The 23,717-nt window shown below is 40.9% G+C and overlaps 3 protein-coding genes across 4 annotated transcripts; 1 reads left to right on the forward strand and 2 right to left on the reverse strand.

Annotated features, from left to right (window-relative positions):
• Positions 1 to 204: 204 nt before the first annotated feature.
• Positions 205 to 12,551, reverse strand: LOC102307111 (apoptosis-inducing factor 3). Its single transcript, XM_014334874.2, has 19 exons — positions 12,263 to 12,551; positions 12,082 to 12,172; positions 10,536 to 10,645; positions 10,200 to 10,309; positions 10,073 to 10,117; positions 9,163 to 9,244; positions 8,785 to 8,897; positions 8,610 to 8,696; positions 8,348 to 8,439; positions 7,729 to 7,859; positions 5,783 to 5,898; positions 5,617 to 5,688; positions 4,771 to 4,834; positions 4,428 to 4,504; positions 4,188 to 4,305; positions 3,641 to 3,739; positions 3,351 to 3,426; positions 3,146 to 3,250; positions 205 to 1,695 (listed from the first exon to the last, which is right to left on the reverse strand). The coding sequence occupies exons 1-19, from the start codon at positions 12,276 to 12,278 to the stop codon at positions 1,662 to 1,664; spliced, it is 1,638 nt and encodes a 545-aa protein (XP_014190360.1). The 5' UTR covers positions 12,279 to 12,551; the 3' UTR covers positions 205 to 1,661.
• Positions 12,552 to 13,405: 854 nt separating this feature from the next.
• Positions 13,406 to 16,819, forward strand: LOC102313860 (TLC domain-containing protein 2). The gene is made up of 5 exons (XM_005926417.3): positions 13,406 to 13,655; positions 13,749 to 13,831; positions 13,975 to 14,057; positions 15,708 to 15,913; positions 16,437 to 16,819. Exons 1-5 carry the CDS (start codon positions 13,477 to 13,479, stop codon positions 16,633 to 16,635), a joined length of 750 nt encoding a protein of 249 aa, XP_005926479.1. The 5' UTR covers positions 13,406 to 13,476; the 3' UTR covers positions 16,636 to 16,819.
• A 27-nt stretch (positions 16,820 to 16,846) lies between these two features.
• fbxo40.1 (F-box protein 40, tandem duplicate 1) lies at positions 16,847 to 23,693 on the reverse strand. 2 transcript variants are annotated; one of them, XM_005926303.2, is made up of 6 exons: positions 23,470 to 23,693; positions 21,708 to 22,889; positions 20,147 to 20,433; positions 19,846 to 19,977; positions 18,146 to 18,485; positions 16,847 to 17,392 (listed from the first exon to the last, which is right to left on the reverse strand). In XM_005926303.2, the coding sequence occupies exons 1-6, from the start codon at positions 23,470 to 23,472 to the stop codon at positions 17,174 to 17,176; spliced, it is 2,163 nt and encodes a 720-aa protein (XP_005926365.1). In that variant the 5' UTR covers positions 23,473 to 23,693; the 3' UTR covers positions 16,847 to 17,173. The 2 variants fall into 2 exon arrangements, with proteins under 2 accessions (XP_005926365.1, XP_042078252.1); XM_042222318.1 differs by having other exon boundaries at positions 17,357 to 17,440.
• Positions 23,694 to 23,717: the final 24 nt, after the last annotated feature.

Consider the following 23,717-nt stretch of genomic DNA (forward strand, 5'->3'; position numbering starts at 1 on the left):
CAACATCTTAAATGTCCTTCAAATCGCATAAAGAATTAAGTGTAATTATAGGTGTACATTTATGAAGTGGGACAGATTACTTCCTGTTTCTGTCCACTCTGTGTAGGAACACTACCACTGGTGGACAATAGATGTCAGAACAGTCCCTCTCTGAGTGAATCATATGTTCTCATGAGTCACTAAATACAACAGAGACCAAACTGATATGCCTGAGGTTTTTTTTAATTCAAAGTTAAAAACAAGACAAAAATGTTTAAATGACAAGTACTTCACTTTTATTCTTACTCTTGGCATCAAGAATCACTTTGAAATGATAACAACGCTGTTACTAACAAGAGGGCTGATGATGCTCATCAATGTGTCTTCTTCTTGTCACCTCAAGAAAACAAATCTAATAATGTTCTTATACCGAGGATATCATAGATTACTCGTTGTTACAGAGTGACTGGGTTCCTGTGAATTTACAGCATTATACTGTAAATGCATTGTACATACAGAAATGAGGTAACTTGAATATCACAGGAGTCAGTCATCTCCTGTGCAATGAAATACACCTGCTCTATCCATAATTCTCTGTAAAATTAGCCATTTTCCCCCTGCATCACCAGAGCTTGATTTTCATTGTATTTAGGTTTGCACAATTAGCCAATTTTTATTTCTCTTACATAAGATAAGAGCTTCAATTTTATTAAAATGGCAAGCAACAAGTTTCAATTCAAATGCTAATAAAAAAAACTGTTTAGCCTGCCCTTTGCAAAGAAAAAAAAACTAAATCTTTGACAGGCAACATTAGTACAGAGAGAAAAAAAAGCCATTACCACCTACTACCACCTAAAATATCACTACTGGTACTACTAACTGGATCTGGCCCTGAAAGGTCCTGGGTGAACTGAGGCATCCTGCTGAGAGCGAACAGTAAAAGCTGAGGTGTGAATTAAAGATAGCAGCAGAGCGATTGAGGCGGGGGGAGAGAGAGAAACGCAGCATTTCTGTTGTGCAGTGCTTTTGTTCGTTGTTTGCTGCAGGCCTATTGTTTGCTGTTGGTGTATTTTGTTACCATTGCCTGTTTCAGCATCTCTGTTTCAAAGAGCTGAACACTGCTGCCTCTGTTTTCCTAATCCCCCCCCCCCAACTCACTGACCGGACCACGAACGCGGATGTAGTGGGCATTAAGGTCACTTATGTTTTTCCAGCTGCCCCATCCAAGTAAAAGTGAGCTTTAAATACTAACAGCAGAGAACATACTGAGGCATCTTAAACAGCGATGTCTCTGGACTGTTACTGAAACACTCCTGGAGACATAAATCCATGAAATAAAATAAAAAATCTGTTAAATTAATGACAAAAAAAATTAGATTTAAAAAAGAAGACCTATAAGCTGCATCTTTTTGAGGTATCTGTTGTTGACATTTGGACTCCCCCTCACATGAACACTGAAAGCATGGTATGCACTTCCACACAGCCCGTATTAGATGCTGAGCTGTTACTGCAGCTTTCACTGTGTTTGGTGCTCCTTCCCTCCGCAAGTGAAGTTTGTCTCTTCCGACTGAAAAGTTTCAATCCACATTTCCAAACTCCCCCTGGTCCTTTTTGTGAGCCGTGCTGAAGAAGAGACATACGGAGGAACGAACATTGGACAGACGAGTGTAAGGAGCTGAATATCAGGACAGCTGCAGCCAGCTCAGGTCGTCTGATCTGTCAGAGAGAGAAAAAATATTTCAAAAAATGCTTTTATGTGGATTTCCACTTATCTTGTGTAATTCTGCCTCCATTCACCAGCACAGTGAATTTTGAATCAATCACCATGCGATGTGCTGACTTTCAGCTTTAATTCAAGATGTTTAACAAAAGTATTGCAATAGATACATCCATTTTTAAAACCTTTTTTATACATAGCTCCCTTTTTTTCAGAGGCTGAAAGTTAATTGTTCAGATGACTGTCAGGTGCTTATATGACCTTGAAGGTCTGTTCTCTTGCTATTCGTTCAGAAATTAAGCAGAAACAACGTCTTCCTGGAAGTCCCAATATGAGGTCCAGAGAGATACCAAAGCAAGTGAGCGAGTGAGTCATCATTAGATTGAAAAACCAAAAAAAATTAGGAGTGGCTGAATGACCATTCTAGCTCATTCTTAAAACTGTAAGTGCAGGATGATGGAGGCTATGTAAAGCAACTTCACAACATTCAGCATTTAAAAGTCAAGAATACTCTTCAGGAGGTATCATTATGGTCAACAATCAAGAGATGCCTTCAAGAATGGAAACACAGCGCGTTTACAACAAGCAGGTCAGATCAGACTTTACCAGAAAACATGCAAAGAGAAGATGCAGCTCTAATATAATGTTTGGACAGATGAAACCAAGATTAACTTGAAACATGGTGACAGCGTTAGGGCATGGGCATGTATGGCTGCCAGATCATCTGTTTATTGATGATGTGACTGCTGCTAGAAGTAGCAGGGTCTCAGGAAACATTTTTTCTGAGTGTTAAACAGGATATGCTGTATTTTGAAATTAAGATGCTCCTAGCTAACAAGTGTGTTCCATATTTCTTAGTCAGATATGCACCTCATTCATCATGTTTGGTTTCAAAACAAGATGATATCATGGGCAAAAAAGACACTGACCTATGCAGACCTATGCAGGGACGTCTCTAATGATGCCATGAAAAACTGTTTTCAAATTTTAGTGATCTGAGATTTTTACAAAGCCTATGAAAAGTTTGATTGAGCCCATGTGAGAAGCATTCATGTTCTACCCAGATCCCAGCCATCACCAGAGACAAAAGGAGTATTTGTTTAGTTAGAACTTGTCTGAATCTCTTTTGAATGCTACGTGTAATAAAGGCCAGCTTGAAACAAGGTAATGGCTTGATTATCCGAACAATGTCTGGACATCATGTCTCAAAACAGCTTTGAAGTCATGTTCCTGACCACCTGTGGTGTCTAACTTAAACAATGAAACTCTGTTAGATCTTTTTTTGGACTCCACCAACCTCTAGGTAAGAAACGTGGCTCATTTTTCACAAAAATAAATCTCCCTACATGTCTCTCTGGAGTCATATTGTTCAGATTCAGTTTGACTAAAATAATCAGAAGATGGGAATATAGAAACAAAGTGTAAAACAAACTGAACGATTTTACATACTGGGCCTCGTCTTTTGTGATGACTTTTCCTGTTGCGAGTCTCTCAGCTACTGCCGACACTGCTGGATCAAAGTTCAGGCCAGCTGCTGCTATGACCTCCTCATCCCTACAGGGGAAAAAAACATTCCAAACATACACATCTGGGTATTTATTTAATGGTTACATTTTTTCTATCACAGTTGAATACAGTTTTAACAACAACCTACTTAATGTACAATGCGAGGAACTTCCTGTCCTCAAACTGTCCTTTTATCACGAGCTCAGTGTATCCCTCCCCATAGCCTGCACACAGCCAAAGCAAACATTCAACAATGGCATGCAGAAACATATGAAATCTATCACAGAGGGTTTATCTACAGTGTTTTCAGGCAGTAAAATAAACAGTTTGGATGGCAAAGACTGAAAAGAAAGATGTAATAACTTCACATGAATAATGATAATAAGACACCTGATTTTTTGTGTGCCAGTAAATATTTACGTGTGTGTGTATACCCACCTGTGTATCGGATGGTCTTACCCACAAGGACAGTCCAGTAGAAAGGGACTGAGTTCAGTTCAGTTGTTTTGTTTAGCATGTTCAGAGCTACTATTCTCCCTTAACACACACACAAAAAAGTTTAACATGTAAATGACATATATGGGATTTTACCCTGTAACACCCTGTGTATCATATTTTATACATGAGTTTTTGAGACCATGAATCAATAGCACCATAAATTTTTAAGCAATAGCAAAAATTATACAAATTAAAATGTATATATGTAAATTGATATTTAATTTGTTATTGTTTGTATTCATCAGAATGCTTAGTAAACACTCCAGCCTGAAGGAGAGAGCAAAGGTAAGGTTGACAGTGTTGATGTCAGTTTTGGAGCTTTAAGTAATATAAATTGACCCAGAATTCTCGTGAATTTAGTCCCGCTTCCCATAGATGACATTTTAACAGCTTTTGTGCTTCCCATGGTAAATGTCAAACATTGATTTTGTGCATCAAAGTCTCTTTGTGAAACTTTCCAGTTAAGTCTATATGTTTCCTGCTTTACCCTGTGCTTGTGCCATCTGCCAGTGTCCAATGTTAACCATCCTGTTTTTAGCAATGGCCAGTGGGAACATGGCCAGATCACCACCACAGAAGACATCGGGGACATTGGTGTGCATGTACTGCAGGAGGGATACGCACAGAGAACTGATGATCAATGTTCCAAAGCACAAGTTTGGGGAAAAAGTACAAGTCAGGCTTATGTGCTGTAGATAATCGGGTGAACCGCTGACCATTAGCCTACCTTGTCGACCTTTACAAAGTTTTTTGAGGTCATCTGTATTTTACTGTCCTTTAGGTACTCTGAGTTCGGCATGGTGCCTAATGGAGGAAAAATAGGAGCAGTTAATCAGGTCATTTCACTCAGTTATTTGTATACAATTTCAACAAGTCATTTAACATTAACATCAGACATATTTACAATATGCTGGCAACAGTAATTTAAGTGAATATATACATATATTCCTTCGGGATTAATAAAGTATTCTGATTCTGATTCTGATTCTGATTCTGGTTATAAAAGCTTTCAAGAACTCTGTGTTGCTTAATAAAAGACTCATAAAAGACTCTGATATGTTTCCACTTACCAATACCTACAATCAAAACTTCAGCTGGGATAACTTTTCCACTTTTCAGCACAACCTCCTTCACCTTGAGGAATAAAACAGAATGTGACAGGAAGAACTCAGTGTTATTATTTTTTTTTTTTCATTACTGAAGATAAAACTGTGCTGATATTCTTATCTAAAACTAGGCGTCACAATCCTGGGCCATTTGACCCAGCCTTTTGAGTCTTAATATATTTTGATGTTTATGGTTTATGTTTAAGTTCATTAGCTTATCTAATTTCATTTCTTTTTTGCCTATGATGCCCTGTTATAGTTCATTGTTTATTAGATTTCCCTTGTGTCTTCATGCCTCTGTTTAAGTTTCCGTCGCTCTTCATGCGTTTCATGTCTGCATCTCATTATGTTTCTCGTTTTATTTTGAAGAGGTTTGGTGTCCCGTGTTCGTTGTGTTTAGTTTCACTTCCCCTGTGGCATCAATATGTTTATTCTAATCAGCTGTCACCCATGTGTTTCCACTTCCCCTGATCACCTCCAGTGTGCATTTTGTGTGTTTTCATTGATTCCTTGTCAGGTCATCTTTTGAGTTCTCGTCATGCCTCCATGTTTCCAGGTTTTTGTCATGTTCAAGGTTTTGTTCTTTGTCTGTTGTGTTTAGCATTTAGTTTTTCCCAGTTTAGTTCTAGTTTCGCCTCAGTGTGCATCTGCCTTTTGTTTTGTACCTTTTCCAAACCTCAAATAAACGGCTCGCCTTTTGTTATATTATAGTTTTGTTCCAAGTGTCTGCATTTGGGTCATCTTCCTCCATCCACATGTTCTGCCAGTGCAAATCGTGACACTGGAATGAAGTTTATCTCCTCACTTTACCTTGCCATTCACACCTCGGATCTCTGTCACGCTATCATTCATGTAGAATTTCACATTTCTCTCAATCAGCATCTACAGAAACAAGAGTGAACAACAAACAGGTAAGCTGGAGATGAACTACTGTCAGGGAATAACACGTCCATCTCAATCTCTTCATCTTTCTTACCGTCATGGTGAGTTTGCCGATTTCAGGACCTAATGTATTTTGGTACGGCATTTCACTGCTGCCTATCACTGTGATACTGGAGGCTTTGTCTGTCAAGTAAGATGCCACCTCCATGCCTGAAAGCAACATGTAATTGTAGGTGCTGGAGCGAATATCAGTGTGAATAATATATTTTACTTAATATTTGACATATGATGCGAACAAAAAGACAAAGAAAAAAAGAGAAAAATAAAGCTAAAAGATGTTGATGCTGTAAACTAAATTTTTTATTTTCCTCTCTTTTGTAGGCTTTTGGGTCTATATAAAAATAGGGAAGAAAGGAAAAAAGGAAGTTTTCACAGTTAAAGCATATAATTCCACTAGCTTTGTTTTCTACACAAATCCAGGCAATACAAATGTGCACATAGTAACTATAGTAGAGCTGGGCGATATAAGATTTTTTCATATCACGATATGTTTTTTTCATTTCAGGCGATAACGATATATATCACGATATAAGCCAAATAACTATATTTGTAAGATTTAAATGTGCCGTTGCTCACAAGTAAAATGTGAAATAATCAGCAGCTTGTTTTGATTTAAATATTTATTTCCCATAGTAAGTTCAACGGGGTGTACTTAAGGAACATGAGACTTTTGCAAACTACACAAAAGGCAGCCACTAAAGCATTTAAGTTCCAAAATAGAACAAACGAAACAGACTAAACTGTCAATTCCACTTAGAAACAAAATATTAATTCTAAAAATAAATCTTAGTTTGTTTTACAGAAGAACAGACAAAACTGACTAACTTTTGTCAATATCAAATAAACTGAGAACTAAAAGGAAATTCTCAATCTCTCCTTGTTGTATAGCTGAGCTTTTCAATCAGTTTTAACAGTTACTTTAGTCTGACAAAAGCCGAATGACGAATTAGCGCTTCCAGTCAGAGATTGAGCATGCACCGGTTTATTGTATTTCCAGACTTGCTTTCGGCACAATTAACAGTGCGCGCTACTCTGTTTTTTGTCAGACTTGAAATAGCCGAAATACCTTCACACTACGGAACTTCTATGGCTCTTCCGTTTGACAATCTCTCCGGTGTTCTGACAAAACGCCCTACTTTGGCAAAACGTCCTACCGTAAGTAGTTTATGCACATTTCTGCTGTCATAGTAATTCCAGCACAAATGTAAGTAGGTATGACGGTTTGCCACTTAACTTTGCCGATCAGAGTATGCTTGTAGCTCACATTCATAAAGCCAGGATGGTTTGCCACTTCATTTTACCCATTAAGGTATGCTTGTAGGTCACATTCAGAAAGGTAGCATGGTTTGACACGTATTTATACCCGTCAGAGTATGTTTCTAGCTCTTATTAACAAAGGTAAGATGATTTGCCACTGAATTCTAGCTGTAAAATTATGCTTCTAGCTCATATTCACAAAGGTAGGACGGTTTGGCACATAATTTTACCCGCCAGAGTATGTTTGTAGCTTATATTCACAAAGGTAGGACGCCACTGAATTTCGTGTTGTGCGCATGCGTAGAAACGACAGGTAGGATGGTTTGTCAGGTAGGATGGATTCCCAGAACACCTGCATTGGAACCATCGTCTGTTTTCTCTTCGATAACCTTCGGTCACGCTCTCGGTTGATTTTTCTCTAGTCAGCACACTCATTTCCTCCATTACCCGGGCGGCACGGCAGCTGGCTGCTTTCCAAACAAATACACATGTGCGGCTTGGCACTTTTGCTGTACATAACAAGTCACGTGACGTGACGCTGCGGCTGTGATTGGTTCGGCTCTGCGCTAGTTAATTTGGATTGGCTGTTCCTCTTTTTTTTTTAAGAGGACAAGAGAGATGAGGCCTATCGTAATAGTTTAACTTTTCTATCGAGAAAAAGTTATTTCGCAATACATATCGTTATCGTTCTATCGCCCAGCTCTAAACCATAGTAATCAGTACCAACAAATGAGGTTCCCACGAGGACAACATCGGAGCCCGTACAGGCTGCGTGGATTTGCCGGGCGTCCTCTGGCGTCTCCAACATCTTGATATTCCCCAAGTTCATGCCAGGAACATCCAGACCCTTTGCTCTAAAGGACAGGGATCAGAAGCAACTCACTCTGTTGTAAAGTAAAGTGGATGCTCCACAGCAGGAACCATGATCCTTTCACAGTTTTTTTTGAAACGACTAATTATATCTTAAAGCGGTAAATTTTCTCGTTTTAAACTTTTGATGTGTTTTCTATCTTCTACTGTGGGTTTGTGAGATTTGCCGACCTCTGCATGCTGTTTTAGGTACCTTTTATGCAGCAACCCAGCTTTTTCAGAAAAGGTGGTGTTACTCTGAGACTCAGCTTAATAAAGTCTCCTTAGTTTTATCGTAAAAGTGAATTATAATATTTTTCTTATTTAAACATTTCCATCAAATGTGCAGACTTAAAAATATATAATAAAACTGAGAGGACACTAATAATAATATTTTAGTTGGGGAATAATTGATGCCTGCCTGAGGCCAGAGAAGGTGTTTGTGCTGGAGCCAAGTATGTGTTTGTACACATATTTGTGAGGTTGTCTGTACCTGCAGCCAGTTGAAATGAGGAGCTGGTCGTAGCTCTGGACTGAACCATCATCAAGTGTGACCGTCTTCTTGTCTGTGTCCACGGAAAGCGCCTGCAAACACATCAGCAACCAGTTTCAAAGCATGACTCAATCACATAGATAGCAAGTCATTCCCACATGTGTTGCTGTCCGGATGAAGATTTACCTCAAGGTCACAATGTCTATGAGATAAAACACAGATGCAAGCACATGCAGGATGTTGTCATACAGGAAGTACTCACTTCTTTCCTGAGCCACACCTCTATGTCATACTGATGGAAAAACTCCATCCTCCTCATCAGGATGCTGTCGCTCTCCACGTTCATCACCTGTGAAATCAGCGAAACTCCAGTGAAGTGAAGAAAATTCATAAAGAGACTTTCATGTGTTTGTGTCGAGTTATTCGCTGTGCTGAACCTTGCTCAGACGTGTTTTGTCGTAAGGTAGGAGGTCTTCTCTGGTCACCATGATGATCCTGCCACCAAAGTTTTCCTGCCGCAGCGTCTCAGCACAACTGAGTGAAGCGGCTCCTACACTTACACAAAACAACACACACACACACGCAAAGGAAGCAAATCAGAGGCAACTCAGTCTAATACCTGCACGTATCCATGTACAGCATACATGTACTTTTTTGCAGGATCAGAGAAGTGTCTCATTTTCCTGACACATTTACTCAAATCCCAAGGCAAAATTGTTACATTTACTTATTTGTTGAGAGGACATGGTGGAAGATGCCAGTTAAGTGCCCAATTGAAGCCACACAACCACACACACATATTGGTCCACACTCACCTCCTCCCAGCAGCAGAACAGTGTGAGTAACTCCTGGGACTGCAGTGCCCATACGCTTTATCCTTTTCTCCTGCCTGAGAGTCTGAATCATGGATCAAACACGTGGTCAGGTCATCAGTAGGTACCAACAGTGATATTTACAAACAGAAAATTATTCATGGGATATTATTTCAGTTGCCTAAAAATACACTCACGGTTGATTTCTTAGGTTCAAATCAAATCAGCCAGTCACATGTGGCAGCCCTTCAGTGCATTTGTTCACTGCAACTTTCAGCTACAAACCAGTTTCCAAAAATTTGAATCAAAATAAAGCGTAAGAGTTTGTGTCAGTGATGAACTAAAAAGATAAAACTTGATATTTTAATGATTTTTAAGGGGAAATTGTGCTCAGTATGAATTTATTGACACGTCACACTTAAGAAAAGCAGGGAAATTCCACTTTGTAGCATCCTATTTTTTTAAAAACAACAAAATGATAAGTGTTTGGGGCCCAACTGTTTTAGTTTTTAAAGCAATATGCTCCCCATTTTTGATTAATCTGTGTTTTCAACTGCAAAGGTCCTCTTTTGTTAAGTTTTGTAATGTGCTAACTGTTTCAGTGGGTCACAGATTTGGGTTGCAGAAGTACCAGGAGTCTGGTATGTTGAAGTCAGGTCATCAACTGGTGTTTATCGCCTCCACCATAAAAACCCAGGTTCTCCCTCCAACAGTTACTGCCTGGCAATAATTTCAGCCTCTCTTTCCTGTAGCTGGGTTTTAACTAGTGTTCATGAATGCAGCGGGGAGCTGTGTTCAGTGACAAAGGTTTTCAGAATGAGTTGTGTATGGCCTTCTTTCCTCGCTGAAGAGATCGATACCAGGAGATTAAACTGGCCTCATATTACTAAAACAGAAAAGGTAACCTACTTACCTTTTTATTTATGGACACGTACACTTTGCTGTCTTGAATATGGACCTTCAAAAGAGAAAATAAAAACATTTAAACAACAGCAAATGTGCTCATAAGCTTTGTATCAATCTGTCTCTCCGGTTCATACTTTGTGGCAAGGTAGACAGTCGATGCCGGGGTATTCCTCGAGATCGCCTGTGTGGACATTGAAACAGGAGCCGTGCCACGGGCAGCGCACTCTGTTCCCCAAAATAAAACCTGAACACACAAAGATGCGCACAAGAAAAATACAAGATGAAGACAAATTATTAAAACATAAGAAACACATATGAAGCTCAGACCAGTCTGATACCTTACAGTGTGCACAGACAAGATAAATTTCCTTAAATGACACTTTTCTGCCCACACAAGCACCCAGACTTGACTCAAGACTGAAATACATCTATGTCACAGAAATTCCTCTTCAGACTTCCTGTCTTCATACCTTTGCTAAGTGGAGCGCCGTAGTGTGTACACTGGTTCCCAATGGCGCTGTATTTACCCCCACTGCGCGTCAGCAGCACACCGTGATGTCCGACTTCAACTTCCATCATCCTGATATAACAGACACACACACACACACACAGACACACACAGAGAGAGAGAGAGAGAGGTTTTTAATTTTTTAGAATAAGATAAATTTCATTGTTTGTACATCTAAGCTTGTTTAACACTTCAACTTGGTCTTTTCCTCCAGCCGTGGAAGCGTCGTGTCTGCAGGGATGGCTTTATCTGGACTGAAAAAAATATTTTTTTAAGTAAAATGCACCTGAAATGTATAAAATCAAAGGTTTATGTATTAAAATAATTCATCATTAATGGGTATAAACTGAATGCACACCTATCAAGGAATTTAGTTGACCAGATTAGATTAAATGTAATGTTTTAGATTGAACTTATACAACAAAATTATGCACAAAAATTTATATGTAATCAAATTACATAAAGTTACCATTTTGGGCATAAATATTTTTTGAATACTTTGGGCTTTTTTATTTAAAAAAAAAAAGTGCCCGATGAAAACTGTAGTCTGTGGGCCATCAACCTTTTGCTGATTCTGAAGTGTGGTGTGCCAGAAAAAGTCTGAAAGCCAGAGCTTCAGTTCAGCCAGAGGACGTGGACACAGACAAGGTGGTCGTGTTATCCTCCTTATAAACTGCACTCACTTTGTTGATGCCTTACTCCTCCCCTGTTCCCGCAGAGGCTGTATTTTTTGATAAAACTGCAACCTTGGGGAGTTTTTGACGGGGTACAATCAATGACAAGGCCTCCTGGTAGTATTTTCACTAAAACTGTTGTAGTATTGTTGGGTTTTAGACAGGTTCAATAGCCCCAGTGTCTCTGGCTCGTGTTTATGAGGCTGTCTGATCTACAGTTTTGACCAGATGGCACAGACATATATTCACTCCGGAGCTTTCATCTACTGGGACCCCCACTGTCATTTAGACCCCACAGAGTGTCTAAATAATCTAAATAAAGGGGGTTTTGTGGTCAAATGCGTTTTACACTGTGAGGTACATACAGCTCAGCCCCAAGGAAAATTCCCCTTTCTGTCAAAGAAAAGAAGGTTAACTACACATTAATCCCTGAGATGTCTTAATTTAAAAAAAAGAGAGGCCAAGAAATGTTGCTTTAGCAAAGAAAGAAATCTCTGAGCAAGACTCTTTGAGCTTAAATTGTAAGAAATAAATGTGGAAAATAACAAAAAAAAAAGTCTAATTTCTCAGACTGACCAGTAATAATAGAAAAAAGGGTTTATTCACAGAAATTAACCATTTTTGTGAGGACAAAAAACAACAACAAAAACGAAATAGATTGGACTCTTTGCCGGGCCGTTTCTGGTCCCTGTCCCTTTTGTTTGACATCCCTGCTATAAATCATTCAAGTGTTTTAGATGTCACACTGAGACCAGTTTAAAATTTATAGCAATAACTGTTTATGTGGTTAAAACACACAGGCATATGTTTGCAGGTTCCCCATCCCCTCCTTACTGTCCATCCTGCAGGTCTGACTCCAGACAAACCACCTCTGTCAGCTCCTCTGATGGGTTCTCTGAATCAGAGTCCGTGAGCTCTCCGCGGGCTGCCCAAACACATTATAAATAAATAAATGAGTCATCAAATGAATGATCATCAGTTTACTTTCAGACACCACTCTGCTGAGGCTACTCACGCGGCTTGGTCGACATCTCTGTGATTCAGCTGTAAGAGCTCGCAGACACCAAGGCGAACCCCAGGGACATTAAAGGTTATTCAGACGCTCAGGTGGAAACAATTTGAGTCCTGCGTCACTTTGCTTTCCTCTCAGCAGATGAACAATGGGAGTCCATTTCCAAGGGAACCAATCCATCCCCAACCTGCATCCCAGTTGGTCAAGTGAAAAGTAGATGATTTGGCTCTAATCACCCTGGAAAGTGTCTTCGGTGAGGCAGTGAGTGGAGAGTTTGGACACTGTGGCGGCTCATGTTCAGCCGCCGTATTGTCGCAGAGAAAGGAGACCATGCTCTTTTGTTTTTTTACAACGGCAGCACAGAGAAAGGCTGACGAGGCTGAACGCTGAATGGAGGGGCGACAAAGCAACACTTACTCAACCACAGGTGGTTATAATTCACTCTAAAGCAGAAACACTGAAGTCAGGCACTGTGGTCACATTCACACATGAGGCTGCACGTCTATCAGATTTTCGCCCATATGTGCCACAAGGAATTTCATTAAGAACATCCAGTGCAAACAACAAGTTTGCCATCAACTCGGCTTTCACAAAACATTTCTTTTTTTAACATTGTTGAGATCACAGTTGTTGGAAAACTTTATAAAAGCAGCATTCATGGCAGTGCTGTTGGATTAGATTGATGCACAAAATAAATCATCACCCTACAAGATTTATAAACCACGAAGGGGGGTGTAGAGGGTGCTGAGAGACTTCCACTAAATCACTCTAATCAAGTCTACAAATGGCCTTTTTTTGTGTGCGCAGTGATAACAAAAGACAACAGAAAGGCCTAGGGTGAGGAGTGTGGAGCTGAGCTGTGTACGTGTGTGTACATATGTGTGTGGGGCTAGTAGAGCTGCTGAACTGTTCAGCAGACCTAACAGTACTGCTGAAAAGATGTCATAAAGATGAAGCGGAAGTGAGTTATGAAAGCCAGGGTTGTTGTCCTTGAGAGGCAATCGTACCATTATGTGTCCAGGGCTCTTTACTATCAGCTATGAGTTTATCACTTGGTGTGCGTGATGTGCGTTAGAGGGCAGAGACTAGAAACAATATATGATATATAACAGTGACCTCACAGTGACACAAGCGTCTCGTGCTCTCTTTTCATAAAGCGTGTTTCCACTGAGGTATGCACTGGACATGCGTGAGGTGAACTCCGCTCAACTATTGTTATGGATTTGAAATCAACACTTCTGCTCACTGGAGGCTCTGCCGGCTCTTTCAAACTGCTCAATGCAGTCATCAGAGTCCTGCCAACACCGCAGCCGGCACAGAGGAAAGCCTGGAAATGGAGGAATGTCAGCACGTCGTTAGCTCACAGCTGCCTGACAGGAGCGGGGGCTGTTTTATGGTTCGTAGAGGCGCGCAGCAGTCAGGGTAGTGTGGACGTTTGTTTTCTACTCGTGTGATATTCACTCTTCCTGTGGGCTCTCTCGCCCTGCAGCTTTTACCGTCACCCTCAGATGATGGAGGACCTGATCTCTTTTTGCTCCCTGCACTCCCACAGTCTTGTAGCTGTATCCACAGGTGATGCCCACACAAACACACGCACACACACACACATGCAAATGTGTATACATTGCATTTCAAAAAATAACTTGATAGCAGTTTAATACTTTAGCATTGTTTAAATACATGAGCTTGCACGCATATTTCTACCTCTCCTCCAGGGTATTTTATCCACGACTTCCTAGACATGGCCTTGAACCAGCCCTTCAAACAGTCCTGGGAGCTACTCCTCCACCACTCTTTGGTAATGACCTTTGTGGGTCTAATGCTTGGGTGTGTTTTTGCTAACACAGTGTGGAAACATGAACCAACATACACTTTTTGTAACGGGAACACATCAGTTTATTTTACCCAAAAACAGGGAATAATAATCCATCTATCTCAGTTAATAAGATACTTAAGATACTTCTCTCTTGTCCTTACAAATGTAAGTGAAAATTATGACCTCATAAGAGATCATAATGAGCTGCTTTTTGTTTTGTTTTTTACATTTTTGAATATGGAGGTCGAGTGATGCAGCTATTCACAGGATAGGATTTGATAGGATTTTTTGGACAAGACCCTGCGGAGTTGAGATGCTGGTGGGGGTGAAGATGAAAACTGAGTTCAGTAAAGTGAAGATGAGAGATGAGTCTGAAAAGAGATCACAGATTTAAACAACGCAGAGTGGAGGCTGATCGCCTCAAAGAAGCCAGGCAAGAAGAAAGTAGTAATGAAGAATATAACGATGTCAGTATTGAGATTGACAGCAGGGGAAAGTGGCAGTAATGAAATGAACAGACTAGCAGCCGAAGAGCCAGGAAAGCAGGCAGATGAGTGATTACAGATCTTCCTTATTGAACTTTCACATAAGCTTAATTTCTGTCATCCATTTAAAATATGGGATCTGAGTACTGTTTCATCTCCTGAGTGTGTAATCTAAGAACACAAGCACAAAGTTGAGTCAGTCTGGTGATAGCACTCATCCCATATCCGGGTGATAACGACGAGGTCAGTGAGCGAAACCTCAGTCGTGCTGCTCTATGCTGTGATTTTACTGTCAGCGCATACAGCAGACCTGCTTTCAGGCAGCACATGGTGTGTCATGGTGCGTTTGCTCCTGACTGTGCTGCTAAGTATCTCTATGCAGGTTCTACTTTATCCAAAGACAAAACGAGTTATTTATTTTTACGTGGCAAACAGTTAATCCTGCACAAGCCTTTCTGATCAAAGTTCAAGGTTCAAGTTTTATATGTTTGCGTCCAGTTTTCTCAGAGTGGGTCACCACATTCCTGAGGTTACCCAACAGTATATTCTCCTTCATGAAGTTTGGCTTGTTTTTAATTTATCCAGATACTTAATTCATTAAATTCATGCAAAAAAAAAAATCTCACAGAATGTTTAGTTACATAACTCTTTTACCAAACTTTATTTACAGCGATTTATTAACATTTTAAACTCTCTTCTGTTGTCATTCTGTTATTTCCTGCGGTATTATTTTCAATAGTGGGAGGGCAGCAGCGTCGCCTCTCAGCACGCATCAATAACAGTCAATATAAAACTGATAATTATGAGATCAATCAGCAGAGCCATCAGCTGGTGTGTGCTGGCACAGATCAGCTGATCTCAGGGGACGTGTGGAGCTTGACAACCTGAAATTCATCCTCCAGATACTAATGATGGTGTGTAAAAATTCATTCATAAAAATTCATGATTATTAAAGGCTATAAAGCCTTTAGTAATCATGGTCCAGCAGGATTCTATATATCACTTACTGACATTCATTTCTGGCTGGTCTGAAATGAGCTAATTCACATTTTTCATGATTAAAACTTGTGATTTTTGCATGATTAACGTGGAAATAAAGTGTTGTATTGCTGTCTCTTTGCATGTGCTGTTTTAACGTTTCTCTCAGGTGATCTCATGCTTCGGTTTGGCTGTGACGTCCCGCCTCTATCTGGGTTTTGCAGCGGTGTCTCTGCTGGTAGAGATCAACTCTGTTTTCCTTCATCTCAGACAGCTCCTCATCCTCTCAGGACGGAGGAACAAGCCAGGCACTGAACTCACCGCCCCTCAGCCCTCTCTCGCCTACAGCATCACCAGCTGGCTCAACGTGGGAACGTAGGTGGTTCAGGAATTCTTTTTAGCAGGAAGAAATGATCTTTTTATGCGAGGTGGGAAAAGATCATAAAGCACCTTTTTAAAAGCATTTTGAAGCATTTTTGAATATGTTACATCAAATAAATGTTAATATTATGCAAACTTAGCCTGAGTAAAGCCTTGTTAATTTTATTTAATGATGGCTTCATTTATTAAGGAGAGGAAAAAGCTAATTCCCCCGAAACCTAATAATTGGTTGTGTAACCAGAATTTTTGAGCTTAAAGTTGTGAGGCCTCCAGGAAACCATCTGCGCTCTACTTTTACTTCTTTAATCTGTTTCCTGAAAGGCCTGTTTTGTGTTTATCTGCCTGAAACTGTTGTCCAATAATCACAGATGTGCCAGTTTTATCCCAGCTGCTCCCACATCAATATCTCAGATACTGTGCAAGATACTGAATCCCAAGCTTTCACCATCTGGGCCTTGCATGGTGACTTTAGTGTAGACTGGTATCTGTCAGCTTGTTTCTTCTGTTTCATCTGCAGGTTTCTGGTGTTTCGTGCCTGCACGCTGGGCTGGATGAGCCGCTGGCTGGCCGGTCACAGTGAACACATTCCTCGTTATGTCCTGATGATGGGGGCCGCCGGCCTGAGTCTCATCTCCACCATGAACGTGGCGATGTTTTATAAAATGTTTAAAGCGGACATTCTCAAAAACATGCGCAATACCACTGAGAGCCACTAGGGGGAAGCAGAGCTGTGTTACTCCTGCACAAGTGACTTGAATCCGTTTTCTACCTCATCACGTGGTTAACGCTGCACTTGCAATTCATTTTCTATGCAACGGACTAAGCAAATATGTTTTGTTTACAGGCGTAACACAAAATAAAATAAAATAAAATGTGGATGCATAAGATAAAGTGTTTGGTGATACTATTTAGTCATGAAATCCCTCTCATTTCAGTTTATAACCATTTGCAAAGCATCTGTGAAAAAGAAACGTGTGAATAAAAACAGCAGATATCTGTAGCTTGATTTATTTATTTATAATTAAAATTAACTTCAGTGCTCTTCTGACATCATTTTTAAATATATGTAGTTTCTAAGATTCAGTTCAACACGTGACTCCAAAACTTATCTCTGTAAGCTTTAATTTTATATTTATTGTGATTTTTCTCCTGTAATTTTAAAGTGAACTGCAGTGGCAGGAGATATAGGAATAGAAGGAGGGGGAAAAGAAGTTAACATGCAATAAAACCCCAAATAGACCAGTTTACAGTGAACTACATCATGATTCTCTTCTGCTGGAACATGGTAACCAGAGTGGGAGGTTTGCAGCTTGTGTTGGGCTGGATTTCTTCTCGCATGCGTGGCAGGTAAATCTTCTCCGTCCTGGACTCCCTCTCATAATAACGACACACCTTTAGATGCTCTGAGATAGGCGGCACATCCTGGAAGCACCACGTATCCACCGGAGAGAACAAGGTACTGAACTGCCAGACCTGCAGTGATGAACAGCGATGGAGATGCAACTAAATATAAGGTCCTGACTGCAAAAGGGGGAGAGATATCTCACATTTTGTTTCACATTAAATCTTTCAGTGCTTTGATTGTCCAGAATGGTCACTATTACAATAGTTTAAAAAATGAGGTGATTTGCAGGCCTCTGCTTTTTCAAACTGGGAAACCATTCAATCTGTCATTTTTATTTATTCTGAAGTTGCTTCAATTATATTTCGATAAGGGTGCTCTTTAGGGTGAAGTCAATATTTCTAATATAATCTGCTCCAAGTGGTCACAGCATGAATTATGTGATTCATGAAGTCAGAAAAAAAGACTCATGATTACAAAGATGTTAAATTGCATTCATTCAGTGACTTTTTGCTTTTTGCTGTGAAATGTTGCATGAGCTTACTTCTTTGGCCTTCAACAATTAAACAGCCTGGTAAGAAACGTCAGCGTTGTGTTTTCTAAACTAAATGTAGCATCACTTGATTGCTATCAAGGCAAACCTGCTACATGATGACAACAAGATCAACAATCATCTGGTTTCTTGTGCCTCCAGCTCAAAGCCAAACTTGCACTCGTCCCTCATATCTTCCTTCTTTTATGCTTTATTCTTGCCTTTATTTCTAATATTTACTTCTAATCTTAATTGCCCCTTGGGGATAAATAAAGTCTTTCTGATTCAGATAAACATGAAATATCTCGCATTATGTCTACTGTGAGTCCTGTTAGCGTGGCTCCAATCTTACCCTCTGCTTCACCCTCCACTTGGCTCCTCCATGAGAGTAGGTCTTCCTCTCCCAGCGGAGGGTGACCATCCCTCTCTCCTTCAGCTGAGAGGAGCACACCTCCCTCATGAGGTGGGACACCATAGCTAGCTGGGACAGGGAAAAGCTGTCCAGGAAACTGGCCACGTGGCACAGCACTTCGTAGGGAAGAGAGCTCAGCGAGTCGTCCGCTCCTCCCGCTCGACTGCCTCTCTTCCTCCAAGCAAAGCTGGTGGAGGCATCCGAGCTCCTGGATGTCTGGGAAGTGTCACCCAGGCAAACAGAGGTGGTGGGAATCAGGCTGAAGCAGCCTAGATCATCGCTGAAAGTACAGACGAAACTGTGGTCTTTGAAAGAGTATTGGATTTTTGTTTGCAGAGGATTAAAATGCTTTGACTCTGATCTGAGTTATAGATTGTTAAAATAAAAGTTATAGTAGCTTTAAGGTTAATTTATGCATCATATTTGTTATTTTCACAACAGTGTGAGGTTAAAAGTGTGACTTGTGATGAAATACAAGATTAACTGAAGTTCTGAAGCGTTGTTCAGTTTGATGCTTTCAATTTTACAGCCCAAAACCAAAATCAGGGACACCTTGCAAGCAATGAAATATAAGAGTGAAGCATTAAGAGCTAAACTTACAGATAGTGTATTTGTGTGCTTGTAGAAGCTACAAACATCCAAAAAGGAGAAAATATTACTCAAAGAGGCCAAAACATGACAGCTGTGCTCTGCATCTGCAGGATATGTGAACAGATAACTATGTGCAAAATGTTTAACTAGTCAGTTTGATAGTGTGTTTCTGCTGCCCTCAAGTGGTTACAAATAGTTGTTGCAGATTTACACGAATCACTTTGACATAAAGAGAAGTGTGGAAAAAAAAATCTACACGCACCACGATTCAGCAGCTCAGATTCAGAAGCATCTTTAGCAGCAATAACGTGAAGTAATCATTTTCTGCAAGACTTTATGAGACTTTGATATCACTGTGCAGGAATCTTTGCCCACTCTTGTTTACAATGTTGTGTCATGGAGGTTTGTGGGCGCACGGTTATGCACGGCTCTCTTAAGTTCCCACCACAGCATTTGAATCAGTTTTTGGACGGGGTCATTGCAAAAGTACTTTCTTTCCCTGTACTTGAGATCATTGCCCTGTTGCATGACCCAGGTTCGCATTTGACTCTTGAATACTTTGATATGGTTTTGTTTGTTCAAGTCAGTGGCTGCAGTGCACTCAGGTCATTTGGCTACAAAATAAGCGCAAACCATCACTCCTCCACCACCGTGCTCTAAAGTTAGTTTGAGGTGTTTGTGCTCACATGCTGCTTAGTTTCTGCCAAACCTCCACTGTGGTCTCATCTGTACAAAGGACGTAATTAATAAATGTACTTCACTGTTGCTTGCAAATGTTTTTCAGATTATTGCAGTTACTCTCTGCCCAGCACTAAAGTTTACACAGGAGTCTATGCACTCCTGTGTAAACTTTCTTTATCACATGACTGTATAAAGAGCTTTTTTATTTTCTACACAACTCTGAATTGATTTTTTTTTATTGTTTATAAAGCTCAGAAAGTGAATTAGAAATGTAACTGGGACACAGTGCAGTTAGAATGTGTACCCTGTACCCCTCTAACACGCTTCAGCTCACAGTTAAATTTGTTTACATTTCGATGAACTCTCACTTGTAGCTGATGGTGGCTTCGTGTGTGGAGGGCTGAAATCTCCTCTGGCTGTAGCTGCATCCCAAGTAAGCGAGCGGGCATCTCTGCTCGAACCATCCGTTTACACACATCTGGATATCACTGTGGACGTTCCTGAAAACGACAGAACATTTTTTATTAGAAATAGATCACTTTGCTCTCACAGTAACAGATGGGGTTTAGAGCATCATTCTGAGTCAGTGACTGCTTTGTGTATTTCTTGTTCAGGTCTTAATCTCTTTAAACGATGCAAAACCTAAATATTTAAGAAAAAACAACTCACTTGTAATGTTTGCCATATTCTCTGCGCTGGAAGGTGTGTCCACAGAGGAAGGTGAAGGCGGAGCTGGCCTTGTGATGTCGGCTGGTGACGCTCTCCACCTGCAGCTGAAGGTGCAGCTCAAGCGGTTTGACAGCCGTCAGGTCGGCCAGCGAAGTGTTTCTCCGGAAAGGAGCCGACAGAAAGCTGTAGGTCTGCGTGCCTTCGTCTGTTAACAGACCGTCTGTGCACACGCTTTCTGCAATGAGGTGACCCCTCAGCTCCTTCTCCAGGGAACACAGCAGAGAGGCCTGAGCAGCCAATCAAACAACAGAGCAATATTTCATCAGGGAGCTTCGTAGCTGGTGAGCATTAAACAACAACGACAGCAAAAACGACTCTCATTTATTAAACATATATGACAAATATGACATAAAACGTCATCAGTAAACAGTAACACTTGTTTGTTTACTCCGTGCTTTGAGAAAACATGAACATTTGTTCTCTGCACATTTTGTTCCATTGGCTTGTGATGCTCCAGGATTTAAAATACAGTCTAAGAAGGTACAAGAAAGATATATTCCTGCTCAAGAACATGAAAGAAGTTTTTTCACTCACACTGTCGGCTTATAAAATGTAAAAAGAAATTAAAAGCCCTAAAAAACAACAACAACAACAACAACAAAAAACCAACAGTTCTTTCTGATATTGTCCTGCAGCAAAGCCACACTCTCCTCTTAGATAACCAACTTAAGTGTTTTATTTTATAATTTTTGCATGTGTCCCAGCACTAAAACCTACCGAAGAAAATAAAAATGAAAATAGACATACATTTTTGTAAATGACCTGAAAGAACTTCAGTAACTTCATCTTCTCGCTTCAAACTTATTACCATTCACCTTCATCAGCTAGACTGTTTTCATCAGGGTGTCAGCTATAACCATCATGCTTTATATGTTTTACAATCATATTATTCCTGGCTTTTAAATCTCTTTTAATATCATTCTTGATGCATTTTGTTGTAAGGTGACCTTACAATTCAGGACAATGATTCAGCTCTATGAGGTTGCTGAATCATTTATAATGTTTAATTACTTTGACATACACGTCTTAGGACTGTGGATGGGAGCGCAGGAAGAACTAATGCACATGGAAAGTCTTAAAATCATTATGAGTAATGCAAAAGGAGGTATTGAGTCTGTGGAAATCCTTTACTGGACTTGTCTACAGAGCTTTTCAGCCATTCTGAATTCATGGGTCACCTCTCTAACAAAACTACAAAATGCACAGCATTAGCAACTATCTCGTGAAACAGAATGCAACATATATTCCTCTGAGGTCAATAGAGACTGAAAACTATAAAGCTAAAAGCAAGTAAGCAATCAAGCAAAACATTAAGACACACCTTTAAAACAATAAGCAGCTGTCTGCTGATAGGTCTGAATGCATGAATGAATCTGAATGAATCAGTGCTGTGTTCACTGCTTGTTTCTGCTGTACCTTAGTGACTTTTTTAAAGCCTTTGCAGGTCTAAAAGGACAATTTTACAAAAAGTCTACAAGGAGGTTCAATTTCTTTGCCTCACCTGAACTTCCTCCCACACTGGCATTGCCTCTAGTGCCACCCCCAGGTCACTGGTATCCACAGCTTTGCTCTCTCTTTTGTAAAAACCTGGGTTGCGGATGCGGCTCTGCTTGGCAGAAAAGCTGGTCGGGACTTTGAAAGTGCGCACAATGATGATCTTCATTGGCTCCAGGCGTTCATATGTAAACTTCTTCTTGTTCAGAGTGCTGGTCAGCAGTTTGCAGGTGTTTGATGATGTTGCACCTCCACAGGTATCTGCTTTATCTTCTTCCGTAACGGTGCTCAAGCCTTTCCCCCTCCCTTTAGCCAGTCCCCGTCCCCTTCCTGCCACAGCCGTCCCCTCAGTTTCCCTGCATCCACCCATCTCCATGCTGAACATTCGCTCCCAGGCGCTGTAATTTTCAAGATGATCAGCCTCTATTCCTGATGCCCTTGCAAGAGCCTCTCTCTCTTCCTGTGTAAGCACCTGCTCATATTCGACCTGAACCTCTTCCTCCTCCTCATCTTCTTCTTCTTCTTCTTCTTCTTCTTTGTCATCAGGGGTATTATCATTCAAATTGTACGTGTTAAAAGAGGCCCAGGCGAGCTCACTGGCTTGCTTTGCAGCTGCCCTTTCTGCTGCCTCCTTCTCCAACATGGCCTTTTTCTTCCTCTCCTTTTCCTTCCTTCTCTCCTCCTCCATCCTCCTTTCCTCCCTCTCCTCCTCCTCCACACACTGGATCAGCTCTGGGAACAGTTTCTTCATCTTCATGGAGTGAAAGAGGCGGTCCTGGTCTTTCAGAGCCAAGGCCAGGTCCAGACACCTTCCCTGCGCTCTTTCTCTGAGCAGGTTTTCATGCAGCTCCATGTTTGGGAAGGAGTGGGCATCATTGGCTGGCCAGCGGTTCCACTCCATGGAGCAGCACACCACGCTGGCCGGGCACACCTGGAGGTGAGCTGCCCGTGAAGAGCGAGGCAATTGGATCGGGCAGCCGTACTCAGCGTTGATGCAGGGCACCCTCACATTAGGGCAGAGCAGCAGGTGATCCTCTTCTTTGCACAGGTGGAAGAGAGCGCCACAGAGCAGACGGCAGGGGATGACTGCGCAGCACACAGAGGCCTCTACCCGAGCCCTGCAGCGGCGGCTGTAGCAGGAATCACAGTGGATGTGGTGGCGCACCTTGGAGGCCCGAGAACGGTGACTCTGATTTGAATGAGAAAATAAACAGGAGGAGCCAGCCGTGCAAGAATGATGACTTACTCAAAAAGCAACACAAGACATTAAAACACAACTCATTAAAGCTGAAATATGTAGAAGAATTATGAAGAAGGAGTCAATGTCGCACGTTCTGTTTCTAACCTGACTTTCTTTCTGCACATCGTGTTGGCTGCTACATTGACTGACTATCCCGTCTTGAGCTACGAAGTAATATCATAGAAAAAATCTGTGCTGTTGCACAATCATACTGGACATGCTTTTGCATGTTGGATGCCCAAGAACGATCACTCTGATTTGGAAAAATTAAGAGAAGACCAGACTGATTTTTCAGGAGGTCTTACTAATCCAGCTTCTTTTGTCAATTTTTAAAAGTAGAAACAATAGATGTATAACAAGACAGGTTTAAAAAGGATTTTGGATTTCTGCAAACAACATATGTGTTCAATGGAGAGATGACAAACATAACACACCTCATGTGACAAATGTAAAGCTGCTGAAGGAAAAACAACCAACAGCGTTTTGAAATTTTTGGGGGGATCTGACGACTGCAAAAATGAAATCATACCATTTTTTCAGATCCTCTGGTGCCAGGTCTCTGAAGGTGCAGGTCTGCCCTGCGAACAGAAAGGAAACTGTTAATCAGACTGAGCCCAGTGCATGTAAATGGACAATCAGAGGATATCAGCAGAATCCTGTGGCGTAAGATTCAAAGAGGGTTTGAGGTTTGAAAGGAGAGAAAGTCCTCGCACTCCTTCTGGTACTTTTAAAGACCAAGTGTTTCCATGTGTGTCTGTTATGTGTGTTTGTGTGTTA

This window comes from Haplochromis burtoni, unplaced genomic scaffold (genome assembly GCF_018398535.1).
Source record: "Haplochromis burtoni strain Fernald_Lab_line unplaced genomic scaffold, NCSU_Asbu1 Contig_83, whole genome shotgun sequence".
Lineage (NCBI taxonomy): Eukaryota > Metazoa > Chordata > Actinopteri > Cichliformes > Cichlidae > Haplochromis > Haplochromis burtoni.